This window comes from Lytechinus variegatus, chromosome 15 (assembly GCF_018143015.1).
Source record: "Lytechinus variegatus isolate NC3 chromosome 15, Lvar_3.0, whole genome shotgun sequence".
NCBI classification, from domain to species: Eukaryota; Metazoa; Echinodermata; class Echinoidea; order Temnopleuroida; family Toxopneustidae; genus Lytechinus; species Lytechinus variegatus.
In genome coordinates, this window is record NC_054754.1 from 28076393 (window position 1) to 28091505 (window position 15113).

Genomic DNA, 15113 nt, shown 5'->3' on the forward strand with positions numbered 1-15113 from the left:
TTTTTTTCATTTCTATTTGGTACTAGAGTAACCTGCTCTTCAATATAAAATATAGTCTACGGAACCACTTATCAATATCTTTAGGACTCCATCTGTTAGCTCTAAGATTTGACTTTGCTTTTAAAAGATCAACTTCTTTCATTCACAATTTCACCAAATATGAATATAAACTTCTTTGAAACCAATAAAAACAGCTTTTTCAAAAAGGCAAATCAGCTTATAATTTCTTCAAAGGACTCCCGGCGTTTTATGAAAATACCAGAGTAAACTAGAAATGACATTTTCATTGGTTTGAATAAACAGAGAGAGATATACTCATTCTATATGACAAAACAGAGGCTTCATAACCCAAGTAAGCATTTCAAAACTATCAACGTACCTGAGCATTTCCATGGATCTGGAGTTTTCTACTGCTGTTAGCTTAACCCATTGACTACTAATTTCTTTATTTCCCATAGGCTTTTTACAGGAATTGCCCGGTACCAGTAGGCAATGGGTAAACCATTCCCTTCTCAATAATTCAGGTTGACTTGGATGTAACCAGATAAGATAGACTTAGACAAGGTAATGCATTAATGGATACTACCGACAAGATTTATCCCTGAGAGTATGATTACTTTCAAGGATTCAAAGTTTTTTAGATTTCAATGCCAATACCAATAAACTTCCTTAAAAACAGTCAATGCCCCCAGGGGAGGGGGGGGGCACTTCCATTGACGAGTAGATACCATAAATGACCATGGGGTTTCGAAAAGCACCCTAAACAAGTATTTCCCATGATCTGAAAATGCACCCCTTTACAAGTATTGAAACCCAACCCTTGATATGTATTCGAAACAAAACCGTATACTCTTGACAAGTATCCCTGAATTGACCCGCTAAACAAGTACAAAGAATGCTTAATTAGTATGTCAAGGACATGATCATGGATGTCAGCCTTTTCTTTACTTTCATTGGGTTTAGTACCACCCCACCCATCTCGCTCATATCGGACCCTAAACACGTAGTGTTGGGGCAAAAAGTACATCCTTATTTTTTAAGTCTTTTTATACCCTCGTAAATTGGACTGTAAACATGTAGTGTTCCTAGTGAAATATATACCCTTTTTTATTATTTTAGTTTTTTGACACCCTTTTACATTACATTCGTTACATGCCCTACCTTTTTTGGTCACGCATGGTATCCAATCGTCAATGGAAGTGCCCCCCCCCCACGGATCAATGCCATAATCATAAAGGTTTATGTAAACAATCTTAAAGAAATAACTGTGGAAAATGAAAGATTCTTGAAATTGCATTAATTAATTCTAAAAGTTTTTAAGCATATATATTTATATAAAATTTCATTTTGGGAAAGACTAATGTAGATGCTAAGAACATATTTATCAAGGTTTTTTTTTTTAAAACAATGTAGATTAAATATCAGCTGCATGCAAAAATCCGTGTCTGCCATTACCTATGAAATATATATGTTTCAAAACCCTATAACCAGTTTGATGTCATATAGTTTAATGTATGGTTTCAATGAAGTGATGATGAAAAAAGGGAACCAGAAAATCGTTAATGAAAGCAACCCCCGGAGAATGGTGACATGAGTGACATTTGAGAAAACAACAAAGCCTGGTAGGGAATTTCCCCTAACAATTCATCAAGGAGGTGTATAAACATGACTTTTAATCGATACCCTTTTATATGGGGGGAATGAATTCAATACCTTACATGCAAGGGCGGATCCAGGATTCAGGCTTTCACCTAGAATTTAAGGTCATTTCGTCTGCCACAAATTTGAGAAGCCCCCCCCCCAAAAAAAAAAAAAGTTTTCACCTATAATGTAAGGTAATTTTGTTCGCAAAAAATTGGACAAGCCAAAAAAAGGGTCCTCACTTTCAAAGGGGGGGGGGCACACTTGGTTAAAGAAAGGCATATTTACAATAAATTTTTTTTATAATGACTACCAAAGGGGGGGTGCACGAGTAGGATGTGTCCCCTCCCATCCGCCAGTGTTTTCACGCAGCAAAAGAAAACATGAAAGTGATTTGCAACTTCGTTTAACTTTCTCTCATGGCAAAGATAATATTTCAATGTTGCTGGGGAGTGTTTTATTAAGAAGATAGGGACTTTTCCACTGACTTAATTGCTCTGAGCCAGTCAGATGCAAGGATTTTGGTAGGTTACAAGAGTAATCAGTGAAAATTTCTGACTACTGTTTTCCCTGAAGTGCTCCAAGTTTAGAATAACAATCTTGTTTAATTCAAATTCGTTCTTGATTTCAGGTTTTTGGAGTGAATATTAAAAACCATTGAGAAAACATTTTATCTTCACATGGATCTTTTGCAAAGAAAATCTCACAATGTTCCTCTAGTAATGGAGAAAGGGAAATAATGTTTGAATACTTCCCAGGGAGTGGAGAAAGTGCTTACAATGTGTGCAGGCCAGCTAGGGTTAGCCGACCTGGGTAACAGTGGCTTGAATTAAAAAAGGTGGTTTTGAAAACCCACGGTTGAGTCCATGGTTTATGCAGATTTCCTGTATAACTTACGCTTATTTTACCATGTATGTTTTTAAAAAATATCCGATGCTGATGTGCGCTTTGTCATAGTGTGCCAAATTGATGCCTGTTGTCCGTTGTTTAGTACTTTTATTAATGAGTCCACTCTTCAAAGAGAGGACACGTGAATAAAATACTGTATCTTATATCTTGGTCACAATTGCTCTACGGCGGCTGTACGGCGAGTCGAAAACAGCCATTTTAACATCTTTTGTACCAGCTATATATAGCTGGTTTGAATTAAAATGAATAAAACGGCCGTTTTTGACTCGCCGTTCGGCTGCCGTACAGCAAATGTGACCAAGGTATAACAATGGTAATAGGTGCCAATTTGGTGCACTGTGACAAAAGCGTGCATTAGCATTGGACATTTTCTATACACGCACCCGATAACCACTAAATTAAGCGTGATTTATAAAGGAAATCTGCATAAACCATGGGTTTTCAAAACCACCCTTGTTAATTCGGGCCTATAAGTCTGTAGAGTGATTAGAGATGTCATTCCAATGTATTAGGCACTATATAAAAGCAGAATTCTGTCTTCTATCTGAAGAAATATACATGTACAGGGCTTAGAGACCTTGTTCTGGGGGCCATTTCATAAAGCTATTTGTAAGTTAAGAGCAACTTTAAGAACAACTGGTGATCCTTTCTTGTAGTTCATGGTATATTCAATGGCAATGGTTTAGTGCATAAGAAAGGTTCACCAGTTGTTCTTAAAGTCACTCTTAACTCATGAACAGCTTTATGAAACACCCACCAGGGGCCAGTTGCATAAAAAAATTTACCTGAGAAAACTCAGGTTGATTTTACCGGAGTTTTTGCCCAGTGTTAAAGTCAATGGCAGAAATCAGACTAACCATAGTTTTCAGTTTTTACCAGAGTTTTCTCAGGTAAAAAGTTTTATGCAACAGGCCCCAGATGTATTCAGTGATGTTAAAGCAGAATTTTATCATCATTTCTGTCTTTAAGCTAATAATCCATAAGCCAGAGGATCTTGTCAGGGGTGTGCATGAATCGATTGACTTACCGATCATTTGTTCAATTTGCGTCCAGGCCAGTCTGTCACCCGTCGATGTAAAAGCCACCGTCCCCTACAAAAGCAGACAAAATGAATAAAAAGAAGAAACTCGGGGTTGTTTTTTCAGATAACCAGCAAACCGTGCTGTCCCCTTCAATATCAGATAAACTCTCCGCCTTTTCACACGGTAAAAAAAATCGTAATTCGAATGATGATTCCAGTGAAAAATAATGCTAATGAAAAATTTTTAGCATGTGTGAAACCAAATTAGAACATGATTAGAATCACGAACGCTAATCACAGTCACGATTGCAATAGCAATCATCATTACAATGATTCAAGATTCACGTGTGAAAAAGCCATGAATAAAAAAACAAGATGATCATGGTTGTTTTTTTCCCCTTCAGGTGAGTAGTAATGAAAGTATTTGTTAAATGCGTTCTATAAAATAAGCCAAGTAAACATACATGTGATCAATAATTGAATTTTCTGTAATAATTACTGGCAATGATCATTGTGATTTGGATTATATATATCTCAATTATGGAAATATTTCAAATATGTCACAGTGAAACCTGTCTATTAAAGGCCACCAGAGGAACACACAAAAAGTGGTCACTGTAGACAGGTGGTCTTTAGAGACAGGTTCTAGAGCATATACCTCTATTATATTGGAGACAATTTTGGTGGCCACTAAAGATAGGTTTGCAGTATAGACATGCGGCCACTAAGACAGGTTTGATGACCGTGTTTGTAGATTAATCTCTCTTTCATCTCTCTCTCTCTCTCCCTGTCAAGTGCAACTTTTTTTTACACACCTTTCACTTCCCCCCCTTCCTGCCAATAATTTGTACTATCATTAAAACTACTTCCTGTAGATTTCTTTTAACCTTTCCCATACCATTATTTCTATGTTTGCGCATTTGTCTGGCTCCCTGTGTCTCCCGTTTTTCTTTCTTGCACCCCTGTCCAGCCTATCGCTCTCCAGGGCGCAAAATCCCTCACATGACTCTCTTCAAATTTGGAGTATTACACTCAATGTGCATGACCATGGCTTTCCTTAAATATTGACCATGTAACAAAGCCCCTTGCGTCCTTGGATTTGAGTGCATACCTTCATGCTACTGCATGTCTATGTATATGTGATAGTGAATTGCTAATTCTTTTCTCTCTCTCTTTTCTTGGCTGTGCGATGGCGAAGTGCTAATTCCCTTAACTCTTCTTGGGTTGCTATAAAAAGACATTCTTAAATCAAGGGCATATTCCTTGCTAAACAATTCCATATATACTCTATAAATGACATGAATTTTAGAAAACGTTAATCCAGAGGGTATCTGAATAGTGATCATGCAGTCCTACTTAATTTTAATCCTAAAGATTGATATTCAAATCTCAAATGATCTGAATTTAAGTCTTCAAGCTTTAATTCATATTCTTACTCTAAATGCAGTTTTCTGCTGGTCCCTATTCACGACCACTGCAGATTTATTGTCAATACTTAGGTTTAAAATTTTGGTTAAGTTATAGATGGCCAATAGTGGCATAAATCTCTAACAGTATACCGGTAATTTCAAAGAATCATCTTTCTCTCGAATCCTTTTCAACTGTTTCGGAAGGATAAATAAGATAGCTTTCTTTGCCATTCACAAGTTAGGAAAGATATCCCAACTCAAGAAACAAACAATGTGAGGAAAATTGTGACATATTTGGCTTTCCAAAATTTTAGCAAGGGAGTCACACAGATAAAGCATGATAGAAATATTGGATAGAGAGAATTGGCAGAGAGGAGAAGTAAAAGATGCACAATGTTATGGTTACTGTATATGTAAATTTGAAGTATTTTAAAAGTCCACAGACACTCAGAAAAGGGCAAAGCTCCAGTGATTGAGGTGTTGATGTAAATTGATCATGATCGAGGAAGTCTCAAATACCCTGTTCATGGTCTAACAAAAAAAATGCATTACAGCAGTTCGTAATATCATTATAAGACTCTACAATGTGCTGAGGGATCTCACTTATGATTCAAATCCATACCTTTAGTGAAATTTCAAGGATATTCCTTCCCTCTTAAAGTTTATGTCTATGAAACTGATGCATGACTAGAATAATAGCATAAAGTGGTTTTTATTCTTCGGACTGAGCGTATAAAATGGAATAAATTACCAAACATGGGATACATGAATTGAAAAATAAATTGACATTGTTGTCTTAAGACTTTGAAGGGCAGTTATTGTATGCCTTAAATAGAAAGACAAGACCTACCCCCTCCAACGTGACCACACAAAAAGATTAACACTTTTCGCAAGTTGCTGTATTTATTTCATAACGGAGCAAAAAATAAGAATGTGTATGCTTTTAATCACTTCATGTTAGAGTTTGTGTTTTACTCAATGTTTTCACAATTCATTTGAACAATTTTCAAGGACTTTCCATGCTGATATTTCTTTGAACATCACTTTGTAGCTGCACATCAGAATAGTAGGTCAGACTTATTCAACGGTTTCTGTGACATGAAAACCGATCGATATCCCAAGAATGTATTCAAGAATGTTTCCAAGGACACTGCTCTCTAATTTCTTCTCACACTGATTATTGGACTGTATATGGGCAAATAAACTGTAACATAAATCGATTTAATAAGCAAGTGCAAACTGGGGGGTGGGGGTATACGTTGTATATAATGTGGCCATTCTATTTATCTTGGAATCTAATTTATCATTCAAGAGTAGTTTCCATGTTTGGTCCAAGGGCATATTTCTTCCTAACTCTTTCCTCAAACAATTGCTTGGCCTTGTGCTCAACCAACATGATTGGCCCTTGATTATTTTCAAGGTATGCATCGGATATGAAAGTATCAAAGCTATAACAATATTTCCCTCAGCAAGAATTTATCCACATTGTGCTGCACTCAACCCAGGTGAGGTGAATGGGTACCCGGTAGGGAGAAATGCCTTGAATGCTTGAGCACCTAGGTAGCTAAGCTAAAGCCGGGGTAATGATAATAGCAGGGCCCGCTGAAAGAACAGTTTTCAAAATTGATGTGGTAAATATACCTCTATTATTATTAGGCTCTACTGACTATATCATTATTATTATTATCATTATCATTATCATTATTATTATTATTATTAATATTATTATTATTATCATTATTATTATTATTGTTATTGTTATTGTTATTATTATTAGTATTATCATCATTATTATTATTATTATTAATATTATTGCACTTTACATATGAAAACTTTATCAAGGCGACCACATATTATTTATTATTTCTCTTTAGTCTCATTAATTCTGTTTTGTTATATCATTTCTATTTTGTTTCAATATTCCTGTCCTGTCTCATCGATTCTGTTTTTTTATCCTTATTTTCGTTTTGTGTCATTTATTCTGTTATAATTGCTCCCTACATTAGTACAAGCATTGATCCACCTATTAGAGTTCCCTTTTGATTGCTCAGTGTTTGACTACTCAATCCAAATTCTGTTTCCTAATCACATGACTATCAATAAATGTTCTGATTTCCCATCCTAGTCTATCGCTGGTGAAATTCTTAATTTTGAAGCACATGGGAACAATACACTTTCATGTATAACTTATGATTTTAACAACATGAGTAATGAAGAAGGACTGACTAATGATTCTTCTCCCATTCTCAATTCTGCCTATCTACATGATTACAAATAATATTACTCAGGAGCACTGGTGGATCCAGGGGGGAGGCACAACCAGCCCGTCCCCCCCCCCTCCCCCTCTGAGTGGCACAATTAAAATTTGTAATGTAAAATGCTGTTAAAACATAAGTGTGCCCCCCCCCCTTTCGAAAGTGAAGCTTTTTTTTCCTCGGGGAAAATGTGCCCCCTCCCCCTTTGAAAATCCCTGGATCCATAGATCAGTAGAGCCTAATGTAGTGCTGTCTGCTTTAACTTAAAGCACTGGAGTAAATCCAAGTGGTGAATAGTTTCATCCTCCCGAATGAATTGTAAGATGTCACATTCTTAATTATGCCCATGACTCAGAGTATTGTCAACAATAGTCACACATGTCTGCCTGTCTTAGCAGTCTAAGGCCGTGTTTATGCTTCCACTTTTCAGGCCAGAATCAGCGTTTCCAAACGTGGCTAGTCCAAAACATGGATGCGTCCATGCTTAATTTCATTTAAATGCTGTTTTAAAACGCCGATCGTAAACTCACAAAAAGGTGTGTTTGTAAACGTCGTTTGACCAGAATCAGGCTTTCTGGGGAAGCATAAACAGAACCACGATCGTAAACGTGTTTAAATGACGTCATTTGGTACATGCTTCCGGTGAGATGAAACTCCGCGGGCAATACAGTTGTATTGCTCCATGCTTATCTCCACATAATAACAACAATCGGAAAAAAAACTTTCGAAAAAAGGCGCGCCCAATTTGACCTCGCTTTACGATGCGAAGCCAGCTGGAGATCATGATTTGCTCTGAAAAGTTAAGCATAAACAGCACTCCCAGAACCACGTTTACGATCGGCGTTTTGAATCGACGTTTGAAATCACTGATTCTGTCCTCGCAATGGAAGCATAAACACACCCTAAGTCTGAATTTCATGGCTATTGTCACAACAGAGATGTAGTTGAAATCAAACATTTATAAAGAAATGATGCATACTATTTCATAGCTTTAACGTTATAAATGATAATAGGAATGAGAGTACTGGAGAATGCATTCGAACATATTAAGAGGAAAAATAATCAATTACGTATATCATGTTTTATATAAAAAATACCTATATGAATACATGCAGTGATTGGAATAATCTACATGCTCTAAAATATCACTTAGATAATGCATATGCAGCATATTTGATAAATTATTTCAGGAACTTATTGAAAATAACTTCAGATAGTACTATGATTAATAACCTATCTCATACAAAAACCAACCGACTTATCAAGTAATGCTGAGAGTTGGTTGAAATCTATTGACAGAGATGATCGCATGTGAATGATATGATAATGATTACCATTGATAACTGATAGTGCTATGCATCGCAGTTTGCGATATTGTCTGACAGTGCCTCCAATCAAAATCAATATCGTGTAACTTACCGATAGTCCCTCGAAATTAGATGAATTTAGGGCCATGTAGATTTCATCTGCTATGTCAGCATTCCCGTAGGTGTAGTTCTCAAGGCGTAGATTTCTGCTTGCTAGTCTCTCCTGAGTTCTGTTAGAGATAATGATTATTCAAATTATCAAAGTGATAACAAAGATTATGATGGTGATGATGACGATGTTGATGGTGATAATATTAGGTACAATTCTCATTATAACAATTATAATATGAAGAAAAGTATAAATAGACCCCAAAAATAGACCAAAAAAAGAAGAAAGCAAAGGAAAAGAAAAAGAATGCAATAACATATTTGAAAAGTAAGTATTGGTCTCTAATGGTTAAGAGTGCAATACCAAAAGTAATCAGATAAATAGCTAACAAAATGAAAAAATATTATATCTCATGGAATGCTTCAAGACCCCTCACTTCAAGCATTTTGAAATTATGAGATGCCCATAGCACAGGAATGAGACTGGAATTAACACTTTACATTTGACAAGCACACACATTATTGATCTTTTCCATCTCTTTATGAATCGATGACAACCTGTATAGCTTCATGACGTATATATACATTGGCAAATATGATATTCAAAATTTTTCTTCCTTTCATCATTCAAAAGAGAAAAGCACAACATTGCCCTGCACTACAAAACAGAACAGAACAAGCTGATCAGGCAGATTTTTTTTCGGCTCGGTTGTGACAGAAGAATTAATCGAAGGGAAGGAAAATACTTTTGCATTAAAAATGGTAACTGGTTCAGTCACCTGTTCCGATCGATAAAATAAGACCAGGCACATGGAAAATATGAGCATCGATCGGGATAAAGTCTGTCTGGGATAATCTAGGACACCCCTGACAGAGATTTCCATAGATTTCCAGGGGAAAATGTCAACGTTCATAACTTCTCTGTAGATTAAATACCCATGCAAAGGATAATAAGCAGCTACATATCCGCTCCTCTCTGAAAGAATAAATGCAAAATCAAATCAGTTTTTCAGTAGTTGAAATCTAAAATCCACAAGCTACATTACTTTAACTTTGAGTTGGAATGTCAAAAGGGAATACATTTCAACGTGAGCAACTTTCACTCATCTCATTAAACAAAACTAGAGCTCATTCAAATTGACACTAAACTAGCAAACGATTTGTAGCAAGATAATTGGTTGTATTTGCCGCTTTAATTCATTATTTTGAGGTATTTCAGTCAAATTGCTAAAGGTGTCAATGCTGATTTGCTTCCTTCTTTTGTGAAGTGCTTTCACTTTAACTGAAAATGTTATTCAAATTGTCACTTTCAAAAGCAGTCAAGTTTCCAGGCAGATTCTGTACATTTGTTGCTCGCGGTTTGAATTTACATTCAGCGGCTTCATGAAAGAAACAAATTTGCATTTGGGACTGTAACTGGATTACGTTAATATGAAATCGTTAAGGTAGCCTGCAAACACAAAAGCCCCTTGAGAGTAAGAAATAAAGTTCAATGATCTGATGTGCAAATCAAGTCTCCATCTTCACAGGGACTTTGTATCTAAAATTAAGTATTGAAATCAAGTGTCTGAAGGTAAGTGAGGAGGAACATTTTAGGGAGGAAATTCGAAATCTGGGCAACCATAAAGAGAATAGAATATCAACAGCTTACCCAAATAGCTACTACCTAAATACTGCTGAATTTTATGATTCTTATAGGCCTTGTATAGAGTCCATTTTTATTCTAACAGGTAATAATTGGTTAAATGCTATACTGTAGTACATAATAGTATACGATACTAACAATGCCAATAGCTAATCAGAATACAACTTAAAAAAAAAGGGAATTTATCATCAATATGAACAGATTTGAAAGAATCAGTGTAAAATGGGGTAAGAAAAGTGGTCTTTATAAGCAAGTGGTCCTTATAGACAGGTCATTATCATCCATGTTTCAATCAGGAATAGATTTCAGAGAAAACCAAAGTTGTGGTCATTATAAATAGATGGTCCTTCTGTATGGGCAGTCACAGTCGAAGCAGTGGCTGTGTTTTATAAGAGGAAACTGGCTCTAAGAACTCAGTTTTCATCAAAGATGGATATAGCTCTTTCTGGTATTAAGATATACATGTAGAGGAAGGCAGGGTAAGTTGAGCCACCAACCAGATGCTAATTATGAACGAGTCAGACATTGTGGCGGTGTCATGCATTATTGACCGATGACAAACGACTGACCCCACCACATTGTTTTCAACTTTGAAACAAAAAGTACTTTTTAGAGGGAAAAATACAAATTTTAGCCAAAAAAAGTAAAAAGGGTGTGAATTAGATGAGTGCTTTTTACACACACATATATCTTTAAATATAATAAAAATCATAAAAGCAACATTGATTGTCCAGGTATAGATCTTCATTCTTGTCAAAGTCTTTTACATGATGGATGCATAAGAAATGTGTGGATGTTACAATATCGCATTAAGTTCAGACTGGGGTAATTTGAGCCAGCCAACATGGGGCAAGTTGAGCCATGGTAATTCTTATGGTAATATATAATAATAAAAAGAAACTTACAAGGCCATTAATATGCAGGCAGAAAAGAGCAAATTGAAATGATTGTTCTTTTCCTTTTTAGAAGATGTTATAGAGAATTAGCAAGTGAAAAGTGTTCAAATAAAAAATTGACATGCTGGTTCTTCCCCCATACATTTTGTACATAGTTTTTGTGGCTCAAATAACCCCATAAGGTGGCTCAACTTACCCCAGAGATGGGGCAAGTTGAGCCATTTGACATTTCTTTTTCAAAGGTGACAATGACTTTCAGTGTAGGGGTTGAAAGTTATACATACAGGTGAAAAATATTTCAGAATTAAATTTTAAGGCAAGATACTTATTTCTACAAGATTATCAATCATATCAATTCTGACATGCAAAAAGCAAAAAGTGTCACAACTTACCCCGCCTTCCCTTACTGTTATACTTACTTATTGAGAGCGAGAGCTAAGGCCCATATAGCATCATAGGCAAGGGGAGCTTCTGGGTATCCAGCTGTCTTCTGGGGAGAGGTGGTCAGTTTGCTGTTTAGCCGAGCTAGAAACTCCTTGGAAGTCTGTAAAATAATATTAAGAAAAATCATTTCAACAATTATCCACTAATATTCACAAATATTCTTCTGGTATATTATTAACTCTAATTGACATGCCAGAATAATTGGAGGTCTATGGATTCTTTGTTTATGATTTTGTGCCAACTGGTTAGGAGTGGCATATTAAGAAATAATCAAGATGTATAATCGCTTAGCAAGGTAATAGCCGAAAGTTACTTATTTCATATCAGGCAAGATTTCATATGATTTACCTGTATGTCATGCTCTTAGAAGAACGGTTCTGTAAAAGCATATCACACGACTAGACTCATCCAGTTAAGTACACTGAATTAAATTCTTCTATCATTCATGTGGTCATGTTCAATATGTAGAACATTGACATCTGATTGTATTCCAGAGTTTTTTTATTGAATATCCACATATCATCCAGTTAAAGTTAACAACAAAAGGCATTTACAATATTTCAAGGGATAACCATAGTGTGCTCGATATGGCAAAAACTGTATTCATTTGAGATATTAGATTCAACAACCTTTCACTGATAAAAGTTGATTTTGCAAAATAGTTTTCATTGATTATATGACAACAAAGTGCTCAATTGCAAATTGACAATAATAATTATTATACATTTCATTTACATAGCACATTTTCATGAGATACAAAGTACATTGTACAGAGAAATAAAACAGGATAACACAAATAGGGGGTCTAAGAAAATTTGAAGAAAAAAAATATTATGAACTTTATATGGAAAATGTGCAGATAATCCAGTGTATATTTGCAATTAAAATTGTAATCAATTGTAAATATTTTTAACATGCCCTAAATGATATTTCCACTATATTCAATACACATATCACAATATATATCTGGACTGGGGTGGGGTTTCACAAAGCAGTTGTTTGTAATTTACGCATGTCTTTACACAAGCCTTGTGACTCTTTCTCGTGCTAAACAATATATCCATACGTAGCTCACTTAGCACCTAAGAACATCTTCCAGTCGTGAATAACTTCACAAACAGCTTCATGAAAAACCAGTCAGGGCCCTGTTTTATAAAGAGTTAGATTTGATCTAATCAATCTCAACTGTATGGAAATCCATCCATACTATATTTTTTTCTACAGGAAATATGCACAATCTCCTAAGTTAACAAGGAGAATCACACTGATTCTTCAAGAGAAAGATGAATGTATGAATATACACCATACCTAGAAAATATTTAGAACATATTTGCAGTTTAGATGTTGACGTTGCTGGCCGTCCATAGTTGTAGTTGATCGGATAAATCGCAACCCTTTGTAAAACAGGCCCCATGACTGGGATGCTATCATAGACGGTACTGTTGTTTATCAGTTATGCACAACTTTACGCAAGACTGGTGAACCTTTCTTTGTAAATAAATCTATAACCTTCTACAAGATGAATTATGACGGTACTGGCCGTCCATATTTGAGATTGGATCAGATCAAAAACACTTTTTCACAAAACAAAGCCCTGGTGTATCCATAACCTTTAATATCAATCTCCACTTCATCATCAGCCCACATCATCACTTTGACCATGCATCTTCTTACAGATGCCAAACCCTCATCAAAATATCTACTGCCCTATTCAATCACAAGAAGACCTGGATAAAATCAGCGCTGACCCATCCCCTTAGCGGAAATATCCATACAAGGTCCCAATAATTAAACTTCCACCCCCGTCCCTATAAATCTGGGAGACCTGGCAAGGGTTGCACGAAGCACCCTGTCACCGATTCTCGCGGGCAATTTTGCTTGCAGCCAATCGGATGCAAGGATGTGAGCGGCTCAAAGCAGTTGTCAGTGTAAATCACTGGTTGAATGATTTGTGAGACCCTCCCCCTGTCCGGAAGAAAGGCAGGTGATGGCCGATGATCAGTTGTTAGCTTGATGAGATGGCTAAAGATGTCTTCTCAAGTACCTTGCTCCCATTTGTAAACTATTTCTTCCACTCTCTTCCATCTCACTGCCTCTAGAGTGCCGATGAGTTGTGCAAGATTCAAAACAGAGGTGCTGATGAAGGTAGTGTTGATGATGGTGGGAGTGGTGATGACGGTGGTGGTGATGTTTCTGATGGTAATGGTGATGTTTTTTGTAGTGGCAGTGGTGATGGCTTTGGTGGTGGCACTGGTGGTGATTTTGGTTATGAAGATGATTATAGTAATTATGTTAACCCTAAAAGGACAGGGGGGAGGGGGGGGCATGATGGCCTCCCCTCAACGCTTTGCGTAAAATTTCCAAATCACAAAAAGATATCACCGCAAAATGTCATGATGTTTTTTTAAAAGTTTCTCGCAACTTTTGAGACCAAGTTTGCGATATACAAATATAGCATCATGACTTTTTACGAAACATATTTATACTTTGTTTACAAAGTCTATAGGAGATGAAATTCAGAAAAGGGTGATTATTTTTCTTTCTAATTGGTCTGCTTAATTGATCTTGGGTTTAATTTAGTGGTTAAATGGTCTGTAATAATTTCCATTAAAAAAGAAAGAAAAACAAAAGATGAAAAAACAGAGAAATACATAAGAAATTCCAAAAACAAAGAAATACATTCGGAAAAATAATGGCTTTTTGCAATCGTTCTTTGTGGTAAATTTTAAATTAGATTACAAAGATGACATTTGGAAAAAAAAAATATTTGAAGTGAAATTGGGTGTTAAATATGCAAATAATGTTTTTCACAGTTTTTTAATTATTTATATTCATAATAAATTTAAAAGAAATTATTTTCACAATATTTTAAAATGGCTTTTAGTTTATGTGGTCAGGGGCCCGTTGCAGAAAGAGTTGCGTTTAAACACAAGCCAAAAAATCAATCGCAAGTCCCAAATGAGTGCTGTTGAAAATGGTTGAAAATCGGGTTGCGGATGATTTTTAGAGTTTCGATTGATTGCAACTCTTTCTGCAACGGGCCCCTAGAGAGGGGAGCCATCATGCCTCCCAGTCTTCAATATATCTCAAATAGCCCAGTCCTTTCAGGGTTAATGGTGGTGATGGTGGTGGCGATGATAATAATGACGTTGACCGGGCATGGTGGCTCAGCGGTAGAGCGTCCGCCTCATGAACAGGAGGTCGTGGGTTCGATCCTCGGCCGAGTCATACCAAAGACTTATAAAAATGGGACCTTCTGCCTTCTTGCTAGGCGCTCAGCATTTAGATTGGAGAAGGGTAATGATAACATGTTATGTTATGCAGGGCCCGCTGGTAGAGCAGTTTCCTAACTGAAGTGGCTACCCTGGGTAAATAAAACGTTATTATTATTATTACAATGGTTGTGGTGGTGATGAAATTGTTGATGTTCTCCACAAAATAGTAGAAAAATATAAACAAAACGCACAGATTTTATTGT

General features: G+C 36.1%; 1 protein-coding gene across 4 annotated transcripts in view; it reads right to left on the reverse strand.

Annotated features, from left to right (window-relative positions):
- The window catches only part of LOC121428858 (gamma-aminobutyric acid type B receptor subunit 1-like), an 80596-nt gene that overhangs the window by 29550 nt on the left and 35933 nt on the right, over nt 1-15113 (reverse strand). For all 4 annotated transcript variants that reach the window (XM_041625727.1, XM_041625726.1, XM_041625725.1 and 1 more), the window contains exons 5-7: nt 11611-11735; nt 8655-8772; nt 3578-3641 (exon numbers count right to left, since the gene is read on the reverse strand). In XM_041625727.1, coding sequence (XP_041481661.1) covers nt 3578-3641; nt 8655-8772; nt 11611-11735 — 307 coding nt within the window. The remainder of the gene's footprint in view (nt 1-3577; nt 3642-8654; nt 8773-11610; nt 11736-15113) is intronic.